The 21,717-nt window shown below is 34.7% G+C and overlaps 2 protein-coding genes and 1 long non-coding RNA gene across 5 annotated transcripts; 1 reads left to right on the plus strand and 2 right to left on the minus strand.

Annotated features, from left to right (window-relative positions):
• The first annotated feature begins 3,572 nt into the window (after positions 1 to 3,572).
• Positions 3,573 to 4,471, plus strand: LOC112014127 (uncharacterized). Its single transcript, XR_002883102.2, has 2 exons — positions 3,573 to 4,199; positions 4,274 to 4,471. It is a non-coding gene; the product is annotated as an uncharacterized LOC112014127 (long non-coding RNA).
• Positions 4,472 to 4,554: 83 nt separating this feature from the next.
• On the minus strand, positions 4,555 to 21,484 carry LOC112014126 (pumilio homolog 23). 3 transcript variants are annotated; one of them, XM_065771795.1, is made up of 11 exons: positions 21,060 to 21,354; positions 12,287 to 12,597; positions 11,799 to 12,162; positions 11,296 to 11,598; positions 10,819 to 10,986; positions 10,305 to 10,448; positions 9,841 to 9,960; positions 9,400 to 9,585; positions 7,940 to 8,088; positions 6,547 to 6,729; positions 4,555 to 5,344 (listed from the first exon to the last, which is right to left on the minus strand). In XM_065771795.1, exons 1-11 carry the CDS (start codon positions 21,162 to 21,164, stop codon positions 4,957 to 4,959), a joined length of 2,421 nt encoding a protein of 806 aa, XP_065627867.1. In that variant the 5' UTR covers positions 21,165 to 21,354; the 3' UTR covers positions 4,555 to 4,956. The 3 variants fall into 3 exon arrangements, with proteins under 3 accessions (XP_065627867.1, XP_065627865.1, XP_065627866.1); XM_065771793.1 differs by lacking the exon at positions 4,555 to 5,344 and adding an exon at positions 21,361 to 21,484 and having other exon boundaries at positions 6,508 to 6,729; positions 21,060 to 21,278; XM_065771794.1 differs by lacking the exon at positions 4,555 to 5,344 and having other exon boundaries at positions 6,508 to 6,729; positions 10,819 to 10,982; positions 11,292 to 11,598.
• LOC112014115 (serine hydroxymethyltransferase 3, chloroplastic) lies at positions 17,157 to 19,094 on the minus strand. The gene is made up of 2 exons (XM_024046492.2): positions 18,850 to 19,094; positions 17,157 to 17,482 (listed from the first exon to the last, which is right to left on the minus strand). The coding sequence occupies exons 1-2, from the start codon at positions 19,064 to 19,066 to the stop codon at positions 17,346 to 17,348; spliced, it is 354 nt and encodes a 117-aa protein (XP_023902260.1). The 5' UTR covers positions 19,067 to 19,094; the 3' UTR covers positions 17,157 to 17,345.
• Positions 21,485 to 21,717: the final 233 nt, after the last annotated feature.

Here is a 21,717-nt window from a genome sequence, read left to right on the forward strand (position 1 = left end):
AAATCCTATATTTTAATTATATACTCTCCTTTTTACTAGCTTATACTAGGTAAACAAATTCCATTGAATTCACTAAGTTTATTATCCTTCCAAGTTCCAATCACACCATACCATTAAGAATATCAATGACCTAAGGGTCAACAATGGGCTAGGCCGACTCACCCCATTTATACTTGACCTATGAGCCTAGTAAGCCAAGGTCGGGCGGTAATTGACCAATCAATGGACTAGGCTAGGCTGGACCAGAAGGGAAAACTCTAACCCATAACCAATGCCCATTTTGTTTTTAAAGGACTGAGCCAAAAGAGCTACATGGACTCTTTTAATGGGCTTTCCTTTCTTTTCTTTTCTTTTTTCTCCAAGAAAATTATAAAAATAAAAAAATAAATAAAAAATTTTAGGAAAGAATCAAAGAGTTTAAAACTTATTTAATTGGGATAATTACAATTTACCCACCTGTGGTTTGACCCGATTTCTATGTGCCTACCCGTGGTTCAAAGTTTGACACTTTGCCCACTTGAGGTTCTCACCGTGAGTGTGTCGTAACCCACCTCTGTTAAAAAAGATGGGTAAATAAGTCTTTTTACGCCCATTTTATATCTCTCTCCTCCCAAACAAGAAAAACAAAAAAAAAGAAAGAAAAAAAGGATTAAAATATGGTATAAATTTCTCACCATTCACAAACACGAAGAACACACAAACATGAAGAACATGTGTCCAGAAAACTAATACATATCAAATCAAGCAATACCATCAAACATAAATCTATCAAAATACAACCCCAAAATATAGCACAACATTTGATCCCAAGAACTTAAGAACAGATGAATTCAAACCCAGGAACATAAGAACAAACGAATTCAAATCAAGCATATATACAATCCCAGGAACTTAAGAACAAACGAATTCAAATCAAGCATATACACAATCCCAGGAACTTAAGAACAAACGGATTCAAACCCAGACATATATTTGAAACCCCAATTTCAAATCCAGACTTCTCAAACCCAGAAAAATTACACTCAAATCAACCACTCCATGGATCTCAATCCCAAGACCCACGGACCCAGGTCCACCCACAGCACCATGACCCCACGCGAGTGGTCAAGCTTGACGGCAGCTTCGTCTTTCACCAGAGGCCACTGGATCTCATCGGCGGCACGGGCGAGGATGGCAACGACATCATTGCCCTGGCGGAGACGGACAACTGTGAGATCGCCGGGGATCTTGATGAGGACCTCACATTCATCCTCGACGAGATTGTCTCCGCCAGGGATCTCACAGTCATCCTCTTGCCATTATCGGCGTCATCGCCATTCTCAACCTCAACGCTGTAGTGCTTGTCGATGAGGTTGAGAATGGCGCCGGCGATCTTGATGAGGACCTCTTCGATGGCCTTCAGCGGAGTCGTGGGTGAAGTTTGGTGGCCGATTGTGGGTTCCGGGAAGAGATCTTGGCCATTGTATATATGCTTGATTTGGACACTTTCCTTGTATCTTTTCACCAATACACACCAGATCACACTTTCCTTGTATATATGCTTGATTTGGACAACAGATCACACATAAAAAAAGAAAAAGGAAAAAGAAAAATGGGCCTTATGTGTTGTGAGAGTGTTTATTGTTATGTCTTTAGTCTTTAGTCTTTATTTTAGATTAGCTTGATTTGTTAGTCTTTAGTGTTTATTGCTTAGTCTTTAGTATTTATTGTTTTCTGATCTTTATTATTTTGGATATATCCTTCATGTTCTTCATGTTCAAGATTTGAATGAGAGTGTTTTGATCCGTTTTGGGGTTTGTTTTTTACTTATTCTATGTTAGAGTAACGGAAAGTAGAGAGGTGGGTTACGGCACACTCACGGTGAGAACCTCAAGTGGGCAAAGTGTCAAACTTTGAACCACGGGTAGACACATAGAAATCGGGTCAAACCATAGGTGGGTAAATTGTAATTATCCCTATTTAATTTCTTATGGTAAACAACTTAGAATTTTTTTTTATTAAGGTTTTAAATAGTTTTTTCTTTTTCTATCTTTTAATAAATAAAATGCCAAACATTTATTTTTAAAATATATTCAACGTTACCAAGCTACTAGCAAAATATATATTTAATAAGTATAATTTAGCATAATCACTTTAAGTATCCTAGTGGTTAGGTGAAATTATTTTGTTATAAATTCTAAGTTAATTGGCCGGCCTAGTAGGCGCCCATGGGCAGAAAAATCAACCCATGACCTACCTCATTGGGCTACTTGGCTACCCATAGGCCTTGACAATATTGGGTCAGGCCGCCCATTAGTATGGTGAGCTAGCTAGCTATTGAGTTGACGCATGGGCTGTAGGCTATTTGATGCTTCTCACAATGACCCAAAAAATTATTAAGTACACTTATTGTCCATTTAAGATCCGTTTATTTTACTAAAAGTATTGTAAATAAAAGTCAAACTTAACTGAAATAGTACAAGGAACCTATGAATAGTATCAAAAAATGCAGTTAGACTTATGAATAATACAAAAAATAAGCTGAATAGTAAAATAAGTTGGCAAAAATAATTTTTGCCAAACACACACTTAGGACGTGTTTGAATACCGCTTATTTTGCTGAAAACTGAAAATGACAAAATAATTTTAAAATGTGTGAATAGTATTGTGAGACCCATTTTTAATAAAAATTTTGTTGAAAAAAGATGTTTGTGAGTCCTGTGAACAATGCACAAGACCCACTAGAAAAGCTAAAATGTGCTTCTCCAAAAAAAAAAAAAAAAAAAAAAGGCAAACACAGACAAGCAACTTATCAGCTATATCCAAACGTTACCTTAGTATACTACACTTCCCTCACACATAAACGCAAATCCCATTTATAAATTCACACGTGGGATCTTCCCTTATGTGATTATAGAGATGGGTATTTATAGGTAGTTATTAGTTGGGTTGGTTGACATCTTTTCATTAAGTGAGAAAGTTATGACAACTCTCCATTCCCTTAGGCCTTAAGTTGGCAGAAACTCGACAATAGACTAATAAGCAATAAATGTAAATTCGATAGAGACTTCCTTGAGACACTTCTCATTTTGAGGTGGAAGTGGCCGACTAGACATTAACTAAAACCTAACATCCAGACACGCCACAAGTAGACCTATCCTAATTACTTCAGTCATCTATTTGTGGTATTCAATTGATACTATTCTGAATGATTCGATCCTTAGCCCCGTTTCTCCCAGTGTACAGTTTATTTTATTTATAAAAAAAAAAATAGAATCATCAAATTATAAAACGAAAGTTTGTAGAAATTCATGGAGCAATTGCTCAGCATCTAAAAAGGTTGGTAGTGGGACGGTGCATAAATTGGCCAAAAAGAAAGCTTTGTTGTTGGCATCGTTGGCCAAAACATTAGAATCCAAAGTCCCCTCCCTTGAAGAAAAGACTGCCAACTTTGCGTTAATTTTCACACAGCTTTATACTGTCCTACTCATACATAAGTAACATGCCTCAGCCCTCAAGGAGCAACCGGATAGGAACAGTCAAACAGTTCAAACTTCATTTCGGCTGACAGCTGTTACCATAGCACTATATTATTTTAACCTGTGGATCCAACAATGTCTTGCTACACTTGTTAAGAACCATTATAATATTAACCCTTTTTAACTCTCCCCCCAAAAAACACCACTATTATATATTTATATATCACGTGCCTTATCACATGACCCTCTGAAGATATTGCACTGTTCCAACAAATCTGAGAGTCAGTTCCAAGTTCCAACATGTAACACGCACAGTCAACATTGAGCACATGATCCCACTGACCTCAGATCCCTATTTTACACTAAAGATTTTTACAACTTTTGATTTAGGAAGACTCCCTATATAATATCTTTAATCATAGGCTTGAAAGCCATCTTTCCTCACCAATAAGGCAAAGAATCAAACACTCTCAGTTTAAACAAGCAGGGATACCAGAAAGAAACCATGAAGGCTTGGTCTAGAGCACTGGCAGCTCTCACTATGGCCCTTTCACTCATACTATCATTCTTGCCTAATGAGTACCAAGCAAATGCTCGTCCACTAACACAACCACCTTCCTTCTCAGTATCATCTTCTCAAGCTCTTAAAGACTTGCAAGGGAAAAGAAAGATTCCTGATAAGCAGCTGGAATCGAGCTTTCGAAAGATACCTCCATCTACTTCAAATCCCACACAGAATAAGTAATTTCTACCACCAACAGTTTCAAGTCTTTTAGCCATCGACAGCTGACTTATACGCCATGTTTTTGTTCCAGGTCCACTCCTCCATCTGATGGCAGCTGAAGTACAGAACAAGGAATACTAGATCCTCAACAATATTAAGTTTTCTTTTTCATTTGTTAGAAGTAGGGCGGTAGCGTTTTACTCAGACAACAACAGTGTTTGTGTATTGCACTCTGTAATGGATTCACATTTTTTTTAGCTAACACAGGCTGTTCAGTTTTGGTGTTGAATGAATATTTATAGTTATTGGATGTTCAAGTAGAATAACTTCCAATTGTGTTTAGTAAACTGTAAAGGCACATAACTTCCAGTCTTAACCAAAAAGCTCAATAAAAAGTTTCTTTCAATTGAAAGTACAAGCATGACACTAAAACTGAACAGCTATAGTAGTCTCCTCTCTTACTCCATCAGCTTGTAATTACTTATTAGTCTGCAACTAATCTTACAAAAATCAAAATCACAAAGTAAACCAACCTGCACTTTCGTGTTTATAACTTCAGTTGCAAAGGCTTTAGCCAGGCTATCTTTTCAGCAGTTCCTTCTCAACTTAAGTTATAAACTACACAGCTTAAGGTCAAAATTTACAATGCTGAAAGCAAAAAGCAGATTTTACCGATCTTCATGTTTTCTACAGATTTTTGGAAGCTTTCAACAGGGCATCCTTGCAGTTTCTCCTGTGTCCTCTTGTCATACTGGCATAGTTTTTGATTTGTGTTTATGTCTTCTGTTTTTTCACTGCTGCTCCAGCATTCTCAGACCCACCATGACCTTTTTTCTTGTCCAACTTTTTCTTTTTTGCCTTAGTGATATCATCATCCACAGAATTTTTTGGATATTTCCCACTGCGCTGATCTGCTTTTTTTGGCTTGCGCTTAGAGCCTGACATGCTCAAAAATGGTACACCAGAAGACAGGTGATGGTCAATCTCCTTCCTCATTTCCTTCAAGTCTTTTGGGTGTGATGAGTTCTTGGGGGTATCAACAAGAAAACCATCATTTTTGGACGACCTGGCCTCACTAGATCCAAACGTAGTGTAGAACTCTTTGTAAGTTGATTGTTTTGATGTTTGTTTTGACCTCCACTGATCAGGTCGGGAAGCAAATCTGTTGTTATAAGCCAAAAGATATCAACATACCATAGTTTAAAAAGAAAAAGCTACTGCCAAAATCTGATTTCAGTGAAAATGTTTCTAGAATCTTGTATTAAAAGTAACAGAAGTTTCTCCCTTCTTATAACATAATTGCCAGTGTGAAATAGAGATACTAGCACAAGCCAAAGCAATTCCAGTATTGTGTTTTCTAATTCTACAAGAACAGTAAGTTATGAATCAGTTTTTCTTGAACAATGAATATATCCAAAAGCTTACCTGTCAACATCTAGTTTTCTTAAGAGATGAGGGCCTTGCTTCGTCTTGGAAAGTTCACTCTGCACAGTTACCAACTCAGATACTATGGCCTCTCTTAGTGACATGTTACTAGCAGTGAAACACTTCTCAACAGTATATGAACCTGATGACTGCATTGAAAGCTCTCCAAAATGGCCTCGAAGCCTACAAACCAAGCATCCAAAAAGGGGGGTGGGGGAGAGTAAATACAGTAGCAAATTAAACTGAAAGCACTAAAATTATTTTCCAACATTTTTCAATTTGAATTCCAGAAATAAGAGCTAACCAGAGGGTAAATCAGAGTTCAAAGGAATATAAAGACAAGGGCCAAATTGAATTGTGATTGAAACAAAGATGATGTTTCCAAGAATATATCAGCTGTCAAGTGTGGGATGAGGCAGGTCTATTTTTTTTAAGTTTAACCTTGTTCTTAATATTACAAATTGTCAAATATTCAGAACTATGCTTTCTTCTGGAGAAAGACATCAGAGGTTGTGCTGTAATGAGTAATTACAGCCTCAACAGACATTTTCTTTCCTTCTACTGGTTTCTATCAATGCTTAGCCTCTGTGACCAATTATTGCAGGGAAATGTGAATGCCCCGGCGCCACCAATGGAGTCCTAGAACATTACAATTAGTTGAAGTCATCAAAGCACATTTTATCCCCAAGGTTCCAACCCTTAACACAGGTCGAATTGGTTGTGGCAAGAAGATAAGTATAAACTTCAATTTGAAACAATTGAATTTCAACGGTGAAACTACCCTGCATCTTTAAATTAGTCTAGGGTAACAGTTAATTTAATATATTTTATTGGGGAGGGGGAAAAAAAGAATAAACAGACAAAAAAAAAAAAAAGACTACAAGAACAGTAAGTTATGAATCAGTTTTTCTTGAACAATGAATATATCCAAAAGCTTACCTGTCAACATCTAGTTTTCTTAAGAGATGAGGGCCTTGCTTCGTCTTGGAAAGTTCACTCTGCACAGTTACCAACTCAGATACTATGGCCTCTCTTAGTGACATGTTACTAGCAGTGAAACACTTCTCAACAGTATATGAACCTGATGACTGCATTGAAAGCTCTCCAAAATGGCCTCGAAGCCTACAAACCAAGCATCCAAAAAGGGGGGTGGGGGAGAGTAAATACAGTAGCAAATTAAATTGAAAGCACTAAAATTGTTTTCCAACATTTTTCAATTTGAATTCCAGAAATAAGAGCTAACCAGAGGGTAAATCAGAGTTCAAAGGAATATAAAGACAAGGGCCAAATTGAATTGTGATTGAAACAAAGATGATGTTTCCAAGAATATATCAGCTGTCAAGTGTGGGATGAGGCAGGTCTATTTTTTTTAAGTTTAACCTTGTTCTTAATATTACAAATTGTCAAATATTCAGAACTATGCTTTCTTCTGGAGAAAGACATCAGAGGTTGTGCTTGTAATGAGTAATTACAGCCTCAACAGACATTTTCTTTCCTTCTACTGGTTTCTATCAATGCTTAGCCTCTGTGACCAATTATTGCAGGGAAATGTGAATGCCCCGGCGGCCGGCTCCCCCAATGGAGTCCTAGAACATTACAATTAGTTGAAGTCATCAAAGCACATTTTATCCCCAAGGTTCCAACCCTTAACACAGGTCGAATTGGTTGTGGCAAGAAGATAAGTATAAACTTCAATTTGAAACAATTGAATTTCAACGGTGAAACTACCCTGCATCTTTAAATTAGTCTAGGGTAACAGTTAATTTAATATATTTTATTGGGGAGGGGGAAAAAAAGAATAAACAGACAAAAAAAAAAAAAAGAGTTTTTTTTAAAAGCAATATCTTAGCCTTGGTAATGATTTACTACTTACAACTGAAGTCTACTAAATTTTTATTACATATGGTCATACTTGTTTCTTTGTAATATCTAATCTTTTCACATGAAGACGTATTGCCAAGTTGATAAAATTTCACTAATAAAGTTCAAATTTTTACTTGAAAGTACTAGTCCTCACTATATTACAATTCACCCATGATAATAACATAATCCATATTTGTGGCACAGCATAGACAGTTCAATCCTAGGTTTCAAACAATAAAGTACTTCCACTTGTTTTACTGCTTTTGGTTTTAAACATATTTCAACAATGGTCAAAGCTTGAGACTGGCCTACGCAATGATTAACACAGAGTGACATACAGAGGCAAATTAGATAATAGAGCACATAGGTCATCATATTTTCTAAGCAATTCCATTGAAAAAGATAACCTTTGTTAAAATAAGAACTTTGTGATAGAAATACAAGCTTCCAATACAGTTAAAAGACATACTTTCCAACCAATCTGCGCTTTAGCTTTGCAGAAGCATCTGAACTTAGAAAAGCTTCAATAACACGTGCTCCCCCAGCATCTTTTGCTACTTCAAGTACATGATCTGCTTCCATGATTGTAATACTCAAAATATAAGGCTGAATATATTCCTGTGAAACAGACCCAAGATATGTTGCGCTTGTATAATTAAATATATTATGCTGAAATTGCTCGACATATTGAAAAAAAGTTGAATTATAATTGCAGTCACTCTTCAGAACAGGCAACAATACTTCTGAAGAAAGTAATCCTGTTTCTCACCCAAACAACCGTGAGGAACAAGCTTAAGATGCTAGTTTGGGATACATTTGTAGTTTAAAATATGAAACATTTTAAAAGATATGATTCTATTGAAAATTTCAAACCATATAAGATATTCCAGATAATCTGATCTTTTAACTCTATAAAATGGTCATCACAGTTTACATAATATATTGTTTTTTTTTAATGCCTGATATATAGGGTCATTACCTTACTGCAATATCATATAACCCAACATGATTAGAAGGTGCAAGGCCTAGATATTACAGTTGACAAAAAGCTAAATATGAATTTCCCATTTGATATGGTTAATTCTAACAAAACAGCCCCACAACTCACACAATAGAAGTTACCAAAGACAAAAGATCAGCATCAGCACTATACAACTGATTTTGTCTGTCCATCACGACTAAGAGTTGGGAGATTATTGGCCAGAATAAAAACAATGAAAAGAACACTAAAGAACAGCTCATTTGTTGTCAAGTTAATCTAATCTCTTCTAATTGAAAGGAACTTCTTTTAAAATACCAATAATAGCACTAGAAGCTCAACATGACTTTCAATATGGGAAACAATGCGGGGTTTTGGTCCTAAGAAAGTCTGTTGGAAGCCAGCCAAGAGTAACTGTTTTGAGATTAAGTCTTTTTTATTTCATACTCTCCTTGAATGGAGTTTAGTTCTACCGTCTTTTTCTTGTTTTTCCCTTCCTGTTTTACTTAATCGTTGTAATTTTGGTTCTTGATAATTTTGCCCTTGTAGTACATTTCCAGTGTACTTGGGTTGACTTTGATTTTTTGTTGGCTTTGATTTTTAGTAGTATTTTACGTTACCAATCCAAAAAAATAAATTTGGGAAACAAAAAAATTATGTGGTGCTGAAAGGGGGGAAAACACATATGAGGGAGATATTTCCCCTAAGACAGGAAAAGGACTTGGCAACCAACAAAAGCAAAACTGCAAATTTAGATGGACCCAATAAACAGATTCAAACAATTTGACAGCTTCTACCTACAATACGGAAATAGCCATTTTCAATAAGAAGGTTTTAAAGTTTAGTTGTTTGAGCAGAACCATGATGTAACGTAAGCATATAATGCAGAGTTGCCATAATTATAGAAACCAAGTTATGAAGCCATAAAAAATGCAAGAATGTTTGCATACACTTTTATATCGAAATACTGCCTGCAGAATTAGAGAACCCATGACGTGCATTTTGACACCACTAGTCCAGGTCCAAAGGGACTTATTTTCACTGCGGAAGTAGTTGTCAAGGAATAGTATTCTAGGAACAATGTATTTGGGAGCCTCATCTACTGAACATGCTGCAGCAGCAAGGGCCTGACAACACTGCAAAACAAAAAATGAGAAACAACCATGATCAGATTGAGGACATGGAAAATAGACCCAAAATAATGAAAGAAAAAAGTCTGCTATGACATTACTTTCTGTTTTCATAATCATAAGTAACCATCTTTTTCAAATATCTTGATAAAAGAAAGTTGAGAATTTTCTTGACATATAAATTTAGTTCAGAATTTCAATTAAAAATAATAGAGTAAAAAATATGAAAAGAAGAAGAAAAAGGAAAATTGAGTTATAAACCTTTTGTTCATAACAATGAAGCCTTTGACTTGCTGCAATGAGTGAAGCAATAACTCCTGATCTTCCCATTTCAAGAAGATCCTTAAACTTTGGACCAAGTTCCTCCCAAATCAAATCCATCTTACAGCAAAATGAGGACGTGTTAAAAAAAAAAAATTAATAATAATTGCAAGAAGATGTTACAATGCATAAGTTTGTTGCCAAATAAATATGCCAAGGTAGCTTACAAGTTATAATAGTAAAACACCAACAAAAACAAATAAATGAAACTAATTTAAACTACCTTTTTTTTAGAATCCACTAAATTAAACTACTAAATGCACGTAACTAATACATATCTATGTTGGGACTAGGACTGGGTAATTAAAATTTTCTTAATCAACATTCTACAATAGAAAATCTGAAACAGGAAGGAATATTTTGAAGAGAATAAGTGTCTATGTCAAAAAAAAATTGATACATACTTGATCTTGATGTCTCGCATGAGAAATCAGTGATTGAACAACAAAGTTTCCACAATGATGAGATGAAAGTTCAAACAATGAATTCTTGAAAATTTTTGTGAATATTTCATTGTACAAGATTTCAGGAGCCACTTCCAAAATCACCTGCAAATGTTACATACAGTTCAATGAAAATTAAAACTAGCAAAAGCTACTATCACGAACAATTAGAAAGAAAAGCCAAATTTGAATGCATTAAATATGACTGCATTTATGAATTGCTCAAGGGAGATACACTCGCAGTAAGTCATATGGTTATAGTAGCATAATTGGATAGCATTTGCACATCCACCTGTAAAGTTATCACAATGAACTAACTTATCGTGTTACATTAATTGCTTTTATTTCAAAAGATCAATTTATTAGCACATTGAAATACAAGCTAAGAGAGTCAACGACCCAACTCATCATGAAAAGCTACTTGCAATTAATATATGTTAGATGCACATTTGCTTCAATCCAATAAGTCATTCACCTCCATTAAATGGCTAAATGCAGTTTCTTTCATCAAATCTACAACATCTCGCACCACAGCCATTTCTATGAAGTTTCCTTCCACAAAATCTTTCTTGGTGCAGCCAAGAAGGATAAGAATTACATGCAGTAACTCTTCATCATTTCCCACCAATAACTTCAGAGCTGTCTGTCAAGGAAAAATAAAACATAAATCTTCTATTTCAGCATACCATAAAGCACATAAAGATCTTATCTAAAAAAAATTTTTGAAGCTTCATAAACTTGCTCAAGTATAGAAATCTAGATTCATCAACCAAATTACTTTCAAGGTAGAAATGATAGCTTAATCTTCATTTAGATGGGATATCTAATTCATCTTATCCAATCAGGCTAGTCAACTATAAGAATATGAAAAAAATAATTAAAAAGAAAACCTATCAAACAAAAAATTCATTATTAAAAAAAAATAAATAAATAAAAAAAACTGGAAACATGCCTGCAAAACAAAACTGCTAAACTGATCAACTTGCAGGGTCATAATGTCTTTTCTGGTACAATTCAACATTCCTGACACGAGGAACTTTAATAAATCTGGGAATCCTTGCTGAAGTTGTGGTGAATCACTTCCATCCCTTTGAGACGCTTTAAAATTTAATCGTTCTGCAAGAACTGTCGATGACTTTGTGACATGAAACTCCGTAGAATCTATTGTTACTCCTTTACAAAGGCAAAGAAGACTTCGAAGGACATGAGATCCATAACAGCAACGCATCAAATCAACAGGATTGGCTACAACGACCTGATAGGGAAAAAAAAATGAAAAGAAGAGAAAGTGAACAACAATTTTATAATTCCAATCAAGATTATCTTAATTATAAGCTTCTCTTTCAATTTTTAATTTTTCGACATTAGAACTTTTCCCATTTAAACCATTGATTTTCACTATGGACAACTTCAAACACTCCACAGAGCCAACAGAAACCCGAAACCCATAGATACCTTGCATAATATTGTTAAAGTCTCTTCAATAACTGAGTAGGCATCATTATCCTGAAGATGCTTAGCTAAAGACTTAATAGCTGTCTCAGCTACATGAGAACCAGATCTATCCATTGCAATATAAGGGAAGTCCTTTGCACAGCTTCGAAGAAAACCACAAAGGTGGTCCACATCACAGCCCTCAAGGAGGGTTTGCAAAGTGTGGCTTATGATATAATCCGTTGCAACTTCAAGTTCTTTTCCCCTGGTTTCTTCGAGAGCATTACCACATATAACTGAACGTTCTTCCAGGTCTACCTCACTACTTTCAAAAAGATTTGCAATTTCCAAGAAATACTTTGCCATATCAGGGTCAACCTGTTTCCTACAAAATCAGGTCAGGTCAGCCAATCCATACATCTACCACCATTCTTGAAACTGCACAGACATTTTTCCAGCAAAAGATAAGTAATAATAGGGTGACAAAGTTATAAAATATGCTATAATACCTGACATGTGTTGTTTGTGATACCGAGGTATTGTCATGCTCTGAGGATTTTCTGGCTTTCATGGATCCATCATTCATTTTTCCAGATGCATTTTTGTTGGAATTGTACCCATCAAAGCCATGTCTTTCTCCGCTAGCCTTTCTGTTCATGCCCTTTTTCCTTTTGCCCTGTTTATATGATTGATTGTCCTCACCCATTAAACTATCCTCCACGAAGTTACAGGTCCTGCGTCTTCTCAACGGCAATGCTTTTGAACCAACAGAAACCATAAGCACCATGTCAACAAATTGACAATGGGTTCTTACTGTAATCTATGGTATGATAAAAAAAACATAACCATAAACAAATTTAAAGTTAGCAGCAAGCTGATAGAAGATATAGGGAAGTTCAGCGTCAAGCAAATCATCCAATGTCCCTTTTTTTTTTTTTCAAGTCACATTAGGGAACTAATTGAAGTCAAGAATCCCTTTGAACACTAATTTTTCATCTTAACCTTTGCCAAGTCCATTAAAACCATGAATGTGAAAGCCAGGAACTTCATTTTTTTTTTTTGGGTGATTTGATAGTGGGGAGAGGGGATTTGAACCATGGGCAGTTCCATTGGAAACACAGCAACATTGCTATTTTAGGTCAATAATTCAATAGTGTTCTGGCTCTAGACAATTAAATTTTTATTCATTAAAACCCAGGTCCAAATAACATCAAATTTTGAGAACACCCACAAAAAAAAAAAAAAAAAAACAAAAAACACATAATGCTATGAAGTTGTAGCATCCATCCTAGCACAGTGTTGGGAATTGGGTTCCAACTCAGACTCTAAATGAAGAAAAGCAAAAACATAGCAACCATCAAATACTTTGAATTTGCCAACACACTATCAAAGTAAATAAACTGAGCAACAAACAAGGACTCACATCACTGCACCTCACTCAATTGCAACAAACTATAAAACACAAGTTCAAGACGCGATATTTATACAAATACATGCTCCATTGTTTCAAATGACAATAATAATAAAAGAAGTAAGAAACCCCAGAAACAATATCAGCTGAAATATCACAAATAAGCAGGGAAACAGAAAAAAGGTGCAACCTTTAAAGTGCTATTGATAAACATTATCACAAATAATCAATATGGGACAATAGTATAATATAAATGAAATACAAAGAAATCGAAATTTGTCTGGTTTTGGCATATTTTCTCAGCAAGGAAACACAATAAAAATATACTCAAAATCCTCAACATTTCTTTCAACAACTTCACCTTAAAAGTCCCCCAGAAAAGTACAAAAGATTTGGTAAAACCGCGTTTTTCCATTCTGGGACTTCGATTTTCAACAATTCAAACAAAACCCCAAAATCAAACATCCGTATTCAACCCCCTCCCATAAAAAAACACAGACCCAAACCTTTGGTTCTCATCCTATCATGTGCCTCTGCCTTTTTGGTCTTTGTTTTTGTGTCTATTTGCGTAGTTTTCTTCTGCAAAAGGAAAAGACAGAGGCAAAAGAACATATGGGCAATCAAAAGAACATCCGTATTTTCAGTAAAAAAGAGAACATACCCAAAATAAAGAGAGAGGTGGAGAAGCAGCGGCGTCCGCGTCAGAGAGAGAGAGAGAGAGAGAAGAGTCTGCCTTGGGAGAACAACAACGGCTGAAGTGAATGAAAGAGAGGAGAGAACAACAACGACGTAGTTTGATATAACAAGAGAAACCCAAAACGACGTAGGTTTAGTTTAATATAAGAAGAGAAACCCAAAACGACAAGAAGAAAAAAATGTACAGTGTATGTTTGGATTGAAATAAAAAATTAAAATTATTTCACTATTTTATTCTAAAAAAAATTATTTCACTATTTTTGCTACTATTTATGACCCTACTATATTATTTCAACTAATTTTTACATTTATTTGTAGTATTTTTAACAATAATTTTTCAATTTCAGCAAAATAAGTAGTATCCAAACATGTGGGTGTGTTTGGGAAGCGTTGTGTTTGTGCATTTTGCTGAAAAATGTGGGTCTCATGGCACTATTTACGGACCCACAAAAGTTATCTAAACACAAATTTTAATATAAATTTGAGTCTTACGGCACTATTTACACATTTAAAAATTATTTTACCACAATGTTTTTAGTTTTTATTTTTCAGCAATAAGTGATATTCAATTTTTCAGCAACAACATGGTAGTCAAATTTTTAAAAGAAATTAGGGAAAAAAATTAAAAAAAAAAAAACACTATGATGGTTTTGGTGCAATTGGTGAGGTGGTTTTGATGCCGTCGGAGTGGTATTTTGGCACTGTCGTGTGATGGTTGGGTCCTTATGGTTACAGTGCTGTTGGTTAGGTGGTTGAGTTTTTTTTTTTTTTTTTTTTCAAATGAGTGAACACATGGAATAATTTAATTAAGAAACTTAAGGTACTGTACTTAAATTTTGTCCAGCTTGAGACAAATTTCTCAAAAAAAATAAAAACCTAGGATAAAGTCTAAAGGTACAATCTTGAACTATTTTGTACATGTTAATATTTAATACATATTGGTTGGTTTCAGTTTGGTTCAAATTAATATGTTTTGAATTTGAGACCAAACTTAAAAAAATTATCTTTCAAAAATTCAAATTAAAACCAAACTAAGAAAGAAATGGAAAAATTAGATTTGATTCAAGCAATTTTGTTTGGTTTTATTTTCAGTCCTAATACTAGAATTCAACAAACTCTACTATTTGTTAATCCGCTTTTGCGAATTAGATTTAAAAAAAAAAGAAAAAAAAAAGGGTAGGGTGACTTGAGTTAGCGTCTTCTACCTAGACGTGAACATATTGACATTCTACCCACTGGGCTTGGACCTGTATGAGTAGGGGATCCGAACAAGTTATAGTTGTACACCTAACCCATTGAGAACACTGTGAGCATGAGCTAAGAGTATGGAGTTATTTTCCATGCGCTTCCTATTGCACAATTCAAACCTAGGACCTCCACCTCCCAAACCCTTAGGAATGAGTCCATGACCACTAGAAAATGTGGCCTATCAGTAAATATTATCAAGACTAGAACTCTAACCAATACTAAATTACGATTTGATAATTAATTGACAACTCAACTTTTGACTCTATGATGGTATTATTAGTTTAACTGGTAAAATATTTGGTTATCAAATAAAAGATTTGGGGTTCAAATCACATCTACGTAAAAAATTGATTGGTGTATTGACCTTATGATAAAAAGCAATTATCATAGAGCAAATGTTATAAGTTGGTACTATATCATATTAAATAAAATAATTATTAAAAAAAAACTTTTAACTATGTGCAAGTATATCCACATATTTGCCAAAAAAAAAAACCATGTTTTAGACTAGAAAACATGATAGAATTTGATAGGATATTATTATAGAGTTTAGGGTCCATTTGGTTAAATGAATGTAAAAGTGGGGGATTGAAAATGAGAGGAGATGAAAAATAATGCCGCATGACAAACAGTAATTTGTCCATGATATAACATTTTTGACATGTGTCAATACATTTAATATATTTCCCATGTGTCACTAATAAATGAAAATAATAAAAAACTCAACCTTAAATGTTCACTTCTTTTTTTTTTTAAAGAGAGAAATGTTCGCTTTTAATTCCACTAATGTGTGCATTCATGGAGGTTTCCAAGTGGAAACCAAAATAATAATAATAATAATAATTGTATGCCTGTTTGACAACTGGTTGGTCCTATAATACAATTAAAGTGAAAAAAATAATAATAAATTGATTTTTTATGAGCATTCCCTCAAAAAACATACAAGGTTCCCTCCTCTTCCCCAACTTCTCCCCTCCCTCAACACCTCTCTCTCTCTCTCTATCTCTCTCTCCATATTTACATGTTTATGTATGTACACTATTATCTTTGTTATAACGAACAAGTTTTTTTTTTTTTTTTGAGGAACAAATTATAACAAACAAGTTTAGTATTTGTTATGGGAAAATTTTCTTTTCCATTGCAATTTGGTATTTGATCTCTACTGTCAATGGTAATCTCTCTCTCTCTCTCTCTCTCTCTCTCTCACATTTCAATTTCATTATGGTCTTGATCTTTGGTTTGTTCTAATGTTTCATGTTTTATAGATTGTTTTATTTGTATATGAAATTTCAAGTTGAATGATCATTTTGTAGCTAAAGATCTCTCTCTCTTGAAATTTAATATTACTATCATTTTTTAATTCATAAATAAATTTTAAAAAAATTTAAAAAAAAAAAAAAAAAACTATTGTTGTTTAGAAATTTTTATTTCTTGTTCATGGCCAGCTTTGATTAGGTGGTCAACTTGGACCAAAATATTATTCCTCTTGGTATTAATTTGAGATTACATGTGGAGACTCAAGGACCGAGGAAGGATACAACAAGCTGTGATTATCACTATAAAGGCATTCTAAGCCCGAAGATGGGACTTACCCGAGGATAGGAGGAGAAGAAACAAAATACTTCCTGAAAGTCCGAATGAGGAGGATGGGGTTTAGAGAGAGAGTCGAGGTAGGTAAAGAAAGTTTTCAGTGAAAGCTCACCTACTGCCGCCGCATTAAATGACTGACAACAGCTTTATCAGCTATATTGATGAGAAAGTGACCTGAATAATGGAATTCACAGCTAAGCAATTTCTTTTACCACCTTCAACAAAAGTTTAAGGGGACAAGTGTCCTAAGAAGAGTCTGGATGAGTGAAGATGGAGGGTTAGGATGTAATAGGCATAGGAGTATATAAAGAAATGGAACTTCCAAATAAAGGGATCCAGAAAAATAATCAAAGGAGAGAGATTAGAGCAAGAACAGTGATAGAAAGAAAGAAAGAGAACGGTGTACCTCCTAGCATAAGAATTTCGTCCTCGGGTGAGCTTGTAAAGAGCTTTTTATATATTCAATCTTGGACTTTCGTTCATTCTTTCGCAGTTTGTATCCTCAGGCTAAGCCCCCCTTGTTTTTCCCCACTCTCTTTACAAATATCTATTGATTTCGGCTTAGCTGGGTCGCATAAATTTCACTATTCTAAGTGGGTTCAAGCCACCAGATTTTCGTGTCCTTACACAATACATGTGAAATTCTCTGAGGCAATTAGTTCCAGGCTTTTGAACTGCCGCTCCTTCTCCTTGTCAATAATTCCGCGTACTTCAGGATCAGCTTCAGTCAAACCATAGTCTACAAAGCTACTTCCACTACCTACATTTCATAACAAGTGATTCCATGCAAAATAGATTAGCCTTGAAGTCCTGCTTCTGACAATTGGTGAGATACTTAATGTCATAAGCATTAATCTGTTTATATGATTCTATGCAAAAAGAATGCCTTGTGTGCATAACAAGAGAGTAAGAAAAGGTATCAAGCTTATTGTTCTACACTGCTTCCATTTTCCCCAAAAGCAAAAACATAGATAACTACTCTTTTTTTTTTTTTTTTTTATTAGTTCCAATAACACAAGTAACTCATTCTGATATTTCTGTAGGATTCATGGCCATAGCAATAGCACAAATTGTAATGGAAATTAACATCACACCCAGAATAAGCAATAATTATGGAAGCTCTACAGGTGAGTTTGCAAATGTTATTGCAATAAAATGACCACTACTCTTGTCTATGCAGACAAAGCAGAAGCAGATGTTTAACAAGCAGAAAATTAGAATATACAAATTCTCTGAACTGTGATAAAACAAGATTAAAGAAAAAGAATAAGAATTGAAAACTACCCTAAAGTAGTCAAAACAAATAGAAATGCAAAAGGCAAAACAATTAAGCTCAGTTTCTAAACTTAGCATTGTGAGGGGGTGAATGAAGGTCGTGATGGGCCAGTAATATCGCCATCCTGATGTCATTTCTCATTATATATTACTCAACCAAAACACTGTTATATAGATAGTATCCAACATCAAACTGCCTTGAGTAATTTATGCTTCTTCTTACATGAATATTGAGTCTATCACAAAGGAATACTCATTTGTAACATAAAACTGGGAAAAGATACAGACAAATAAGTACACATCATTAGTAACTCATATTGAAGATACCAATACCAATCAAGACAAAGAAATGTCCACGCTAAACACTACTTCTACAGATGGTATAATGTCACTGTTCGATGAATACAAACTTAAATTCCAAACCTTGACACCTAACAAAGCATTTTAATGGGCTTGAGCCACTTTCCAACAACTCAAAACACATGCACATACATACAAAAATACTTCCCATGTGAAAAAGATAGTAATCACTGCCATCCCAATACAACAACAAAGCCCTTAGTCCCAAAACTTTTGGGGTCAACCATGGATCCTCAAGAGACTAATGAGGGTCAACTACTGTATATATAGGATCAATTCATGAAAAGTAACTAGATTTTATGCTGGCCATAAACCCACCGCAACCCTCATTTGTCCGGACTTGGGACCAGATAAAAGGTTATACCTAATGCACAAAACTTCCACTTTTCAAGGTTTCAGACCACTAAGCACTGAGACATGAGGAATTCACAACCATCCAGATAAGAACTCAAGGCAACAAAAACAACCAATCGATCAATGTAAAGTTGATACCTCCAATTTCAGGCACAGGAACAGAAGCAGAAGAAGGCGGCCTCCCAGTAACCAAACTTCCTTCAACATTAGAAGATTTACAGGGTTTCATCAAATTGAGCCTTCCTTGTTGTGGAAACCCAATAACACTAGACCCTTTTGGAGCAAAATTTGACCCTTTGGTCCAAATGGGCTGTTGAAGAGACCCCATCACTGCAGCTCCACTACAAGCTTGCATCTTTGCTTCCAAAACTATATGTCACAAGCTTCTTACATATTCCAAATAAAAAAAACCCAGCACAGAAATTCAGCTTGAATATCAAAAAATACCAGGGAAAAAAAATTCTAAACACTTTTTTTATTTGGTACAGAAACCCTTTTCATTCAGGGGCTGTCTTTTTCTTATAGAAAATTATCCAATAACCCAAACAGAGATTTAAGCTACTACCATTTTAATTACAAACAACAACAATAATAACAAGTATATGATATTGAACCCTGTATCAGCCAAATGTACAACAGTGCATATATTAGTTGTCGCGAGACATTTCCAAGATCAACTTTGCAAGAATGTAATAAAGGCTTTCGGATGCCAAGCAATAAAATGAGTGCATCACACAATTCACACAAGTAAATGAAACTATAAGATCCGAGTAAATGAGTTATATGAAAATCCATATCTATATCTGTATTATCACTATGAATTCAGGACTGCAAAAATGTAATAATTATCTAATGTTCTACTTTAAATGTATAAGAGAATATTCAGCAAAAAAAAAAAAGTGTAAGAGAATTAGTTTGACTAACAGATAGACTACATGGCTCTAACAGCGTTGAATTCTTCCTCGAAACTTACAAAGATTATATCTTGGATTCAAAGAAGTCATACTTAATCATAAGCTCAAAATTGATTGAATAAGATCAAAAGTAATGTAATCTAGTTCTAGTGTACAAGGCAAAAGAAAGCTGTGCTCCAATACGCTCTAATTATAGCAACGAAACAGCAAATGAAAAGTTACAAGAATGCATGAAAATCTCAGAGATTCACTGGATCAAAGGAAGCAACATACCCAACAGATTTTTGCATGTATCCTCAAAAACAACAAGAACAATCAAATGGACATAATGGGGTACATCCAGCATCAGACTTATTAATACCCAACTCCTCTTCTGTGTAAACAGTAAACCCATCATTTGTTCTTTTTCTAGGCCGGGAAGGTGGCTCAGTGAACTCGCTATCATTAGAACCTTTATCCTTCTTCTTTTTCTTAGTCTTCTTAGGATTTCCAGTTGCTTCTTCATTAGGCTTTTCAGTCTTTTCAGATGCAGACTTCTTCCTTTTCTTTCCTGCAAAGATTTCATCGATTTCACTAACAGCCTTTTTCTGCACCAAAGAGAGTTTTTCTTCTTCCACAGCATTATTACTTTCTTGCATTTGTTTAGCCTTTTTGGAAGAACTCTTTTTTGTCACCAGAGAGGGATTTTCTTCTTCCACAGCATTATCATTTTCTTGCACTTCCTTAGCCTTTTTGGAAGAACTCTTCTTTGTCACTGGAGAGGGTTTTTCTTCTTCCACAGCATTATTATTTTCTTGCACTTGCCTAGCCTTTTTAGAAGAAGTTTTTTTCGGCATCGTAACAAACTGATGCTACAGACCTAGATTTTTTTTTTTTTTTTTTTTTTTTTNCAAAAAAAAAAAAAAAAAAAAAAAAAAAACACATAATGCTATGAAGTTGTAGCATCCATCCTAGCACAGTGTTGGGAATTGGGTTCCAACTCAGACTCTAAATGAAGAAAAGCAAAAACATAGCAACCATCAAATACTTTGAATTTGCCAACACACTATCAAAGTAAATAAACTGAGCAACAAACAAGGACTCACATCACTGCACCTCACTCAATTGCAACAAACTATAAAACACAAGTTCAAGATGCGATATTTATACAAATACATGCTCCATTGTTTCAAATGACAATAATAATAAAAGAAGTAAGAAACCCCAGAAACAATATCAGCTGAAATATCACAAATAAGCAGGGAAACAGAAAAAAGGTGCAACCTTTAAAGTGCTATTGATAAACATTATCACAAATAATCAATATGGGACAATAGTATAATATAAATGAAATACAAAGAAATCGAAATTTGTCTGGTTTTGGCATATTTTCTCAGCAAGGAAACACAATAAAAATATACTCAAAATCCTCAACATTTCTTTCAACAACTTCACCTTAAAAGTCCCCCCAGAAAAGTACAAAAGATTTGGTAAAACCGCGTTTTTCCATTCTGGGACTTCGATTTTCAACAATTCAAACAAAACCCCAAAACCAAACATCCGTATTCAACCCCCTCCCATAAACAAACACAGACCCAAACCTTTGGTTCTCATCCTATCATGTGCCTCTGCCTTTTTGGTCTTTGTTTTTGTGTCTATTTGCGTAGTTTTCTTCTGCAAAAGGAAAAGACAGAGGCAAAAGAACATATGGGCAATCAAAAGAACATCCGTATTTTCAGTAAAAAAGAGAACATACCCAAAATAAAGAGAGAGGTGGAGAAGCAGCGGCGTCCGCGTCAGAGAGAGAGAGAGAGAGAGAGAAGAGTCTGCCTTGGGAGAACAACAACGGCTGAAGTGAATGAAAGAGAGGAGAGAACAACAACGACGTAGTTTGATATAACAAGAGAAACCCAAAACGACGTAGGTTTAGTTTAATATAAGAAGAGAAACCCAAAACGACAAGAAGAAAAAAATGTACAGTGTATGTTTGGATTGAAATAAAAAATTAAAATTATTTCACTATTTTATTCTAAAAAAAATTATTTCACTATTTTTGCTACTATTTATGACCCTACTATATTATTTCAACTAATTTTTACATTTATTTGTAGTA

Source organism: Quercus suber, unplaced genomic scaffold (genome assembly GCF_002906115.3).
Source record: "Quercus suber isolate HL8 unplaced genomic scaffold, Cork oak 2.0 scaffold_49, whole genome shotgun sequence".
Classification (NCBI taxonomy): Eukaryota; Viridiplantae; Streptophyta; class Magnoliopsida; order Fagales; family Fagaceae; genus Quercus; species Quercus suber.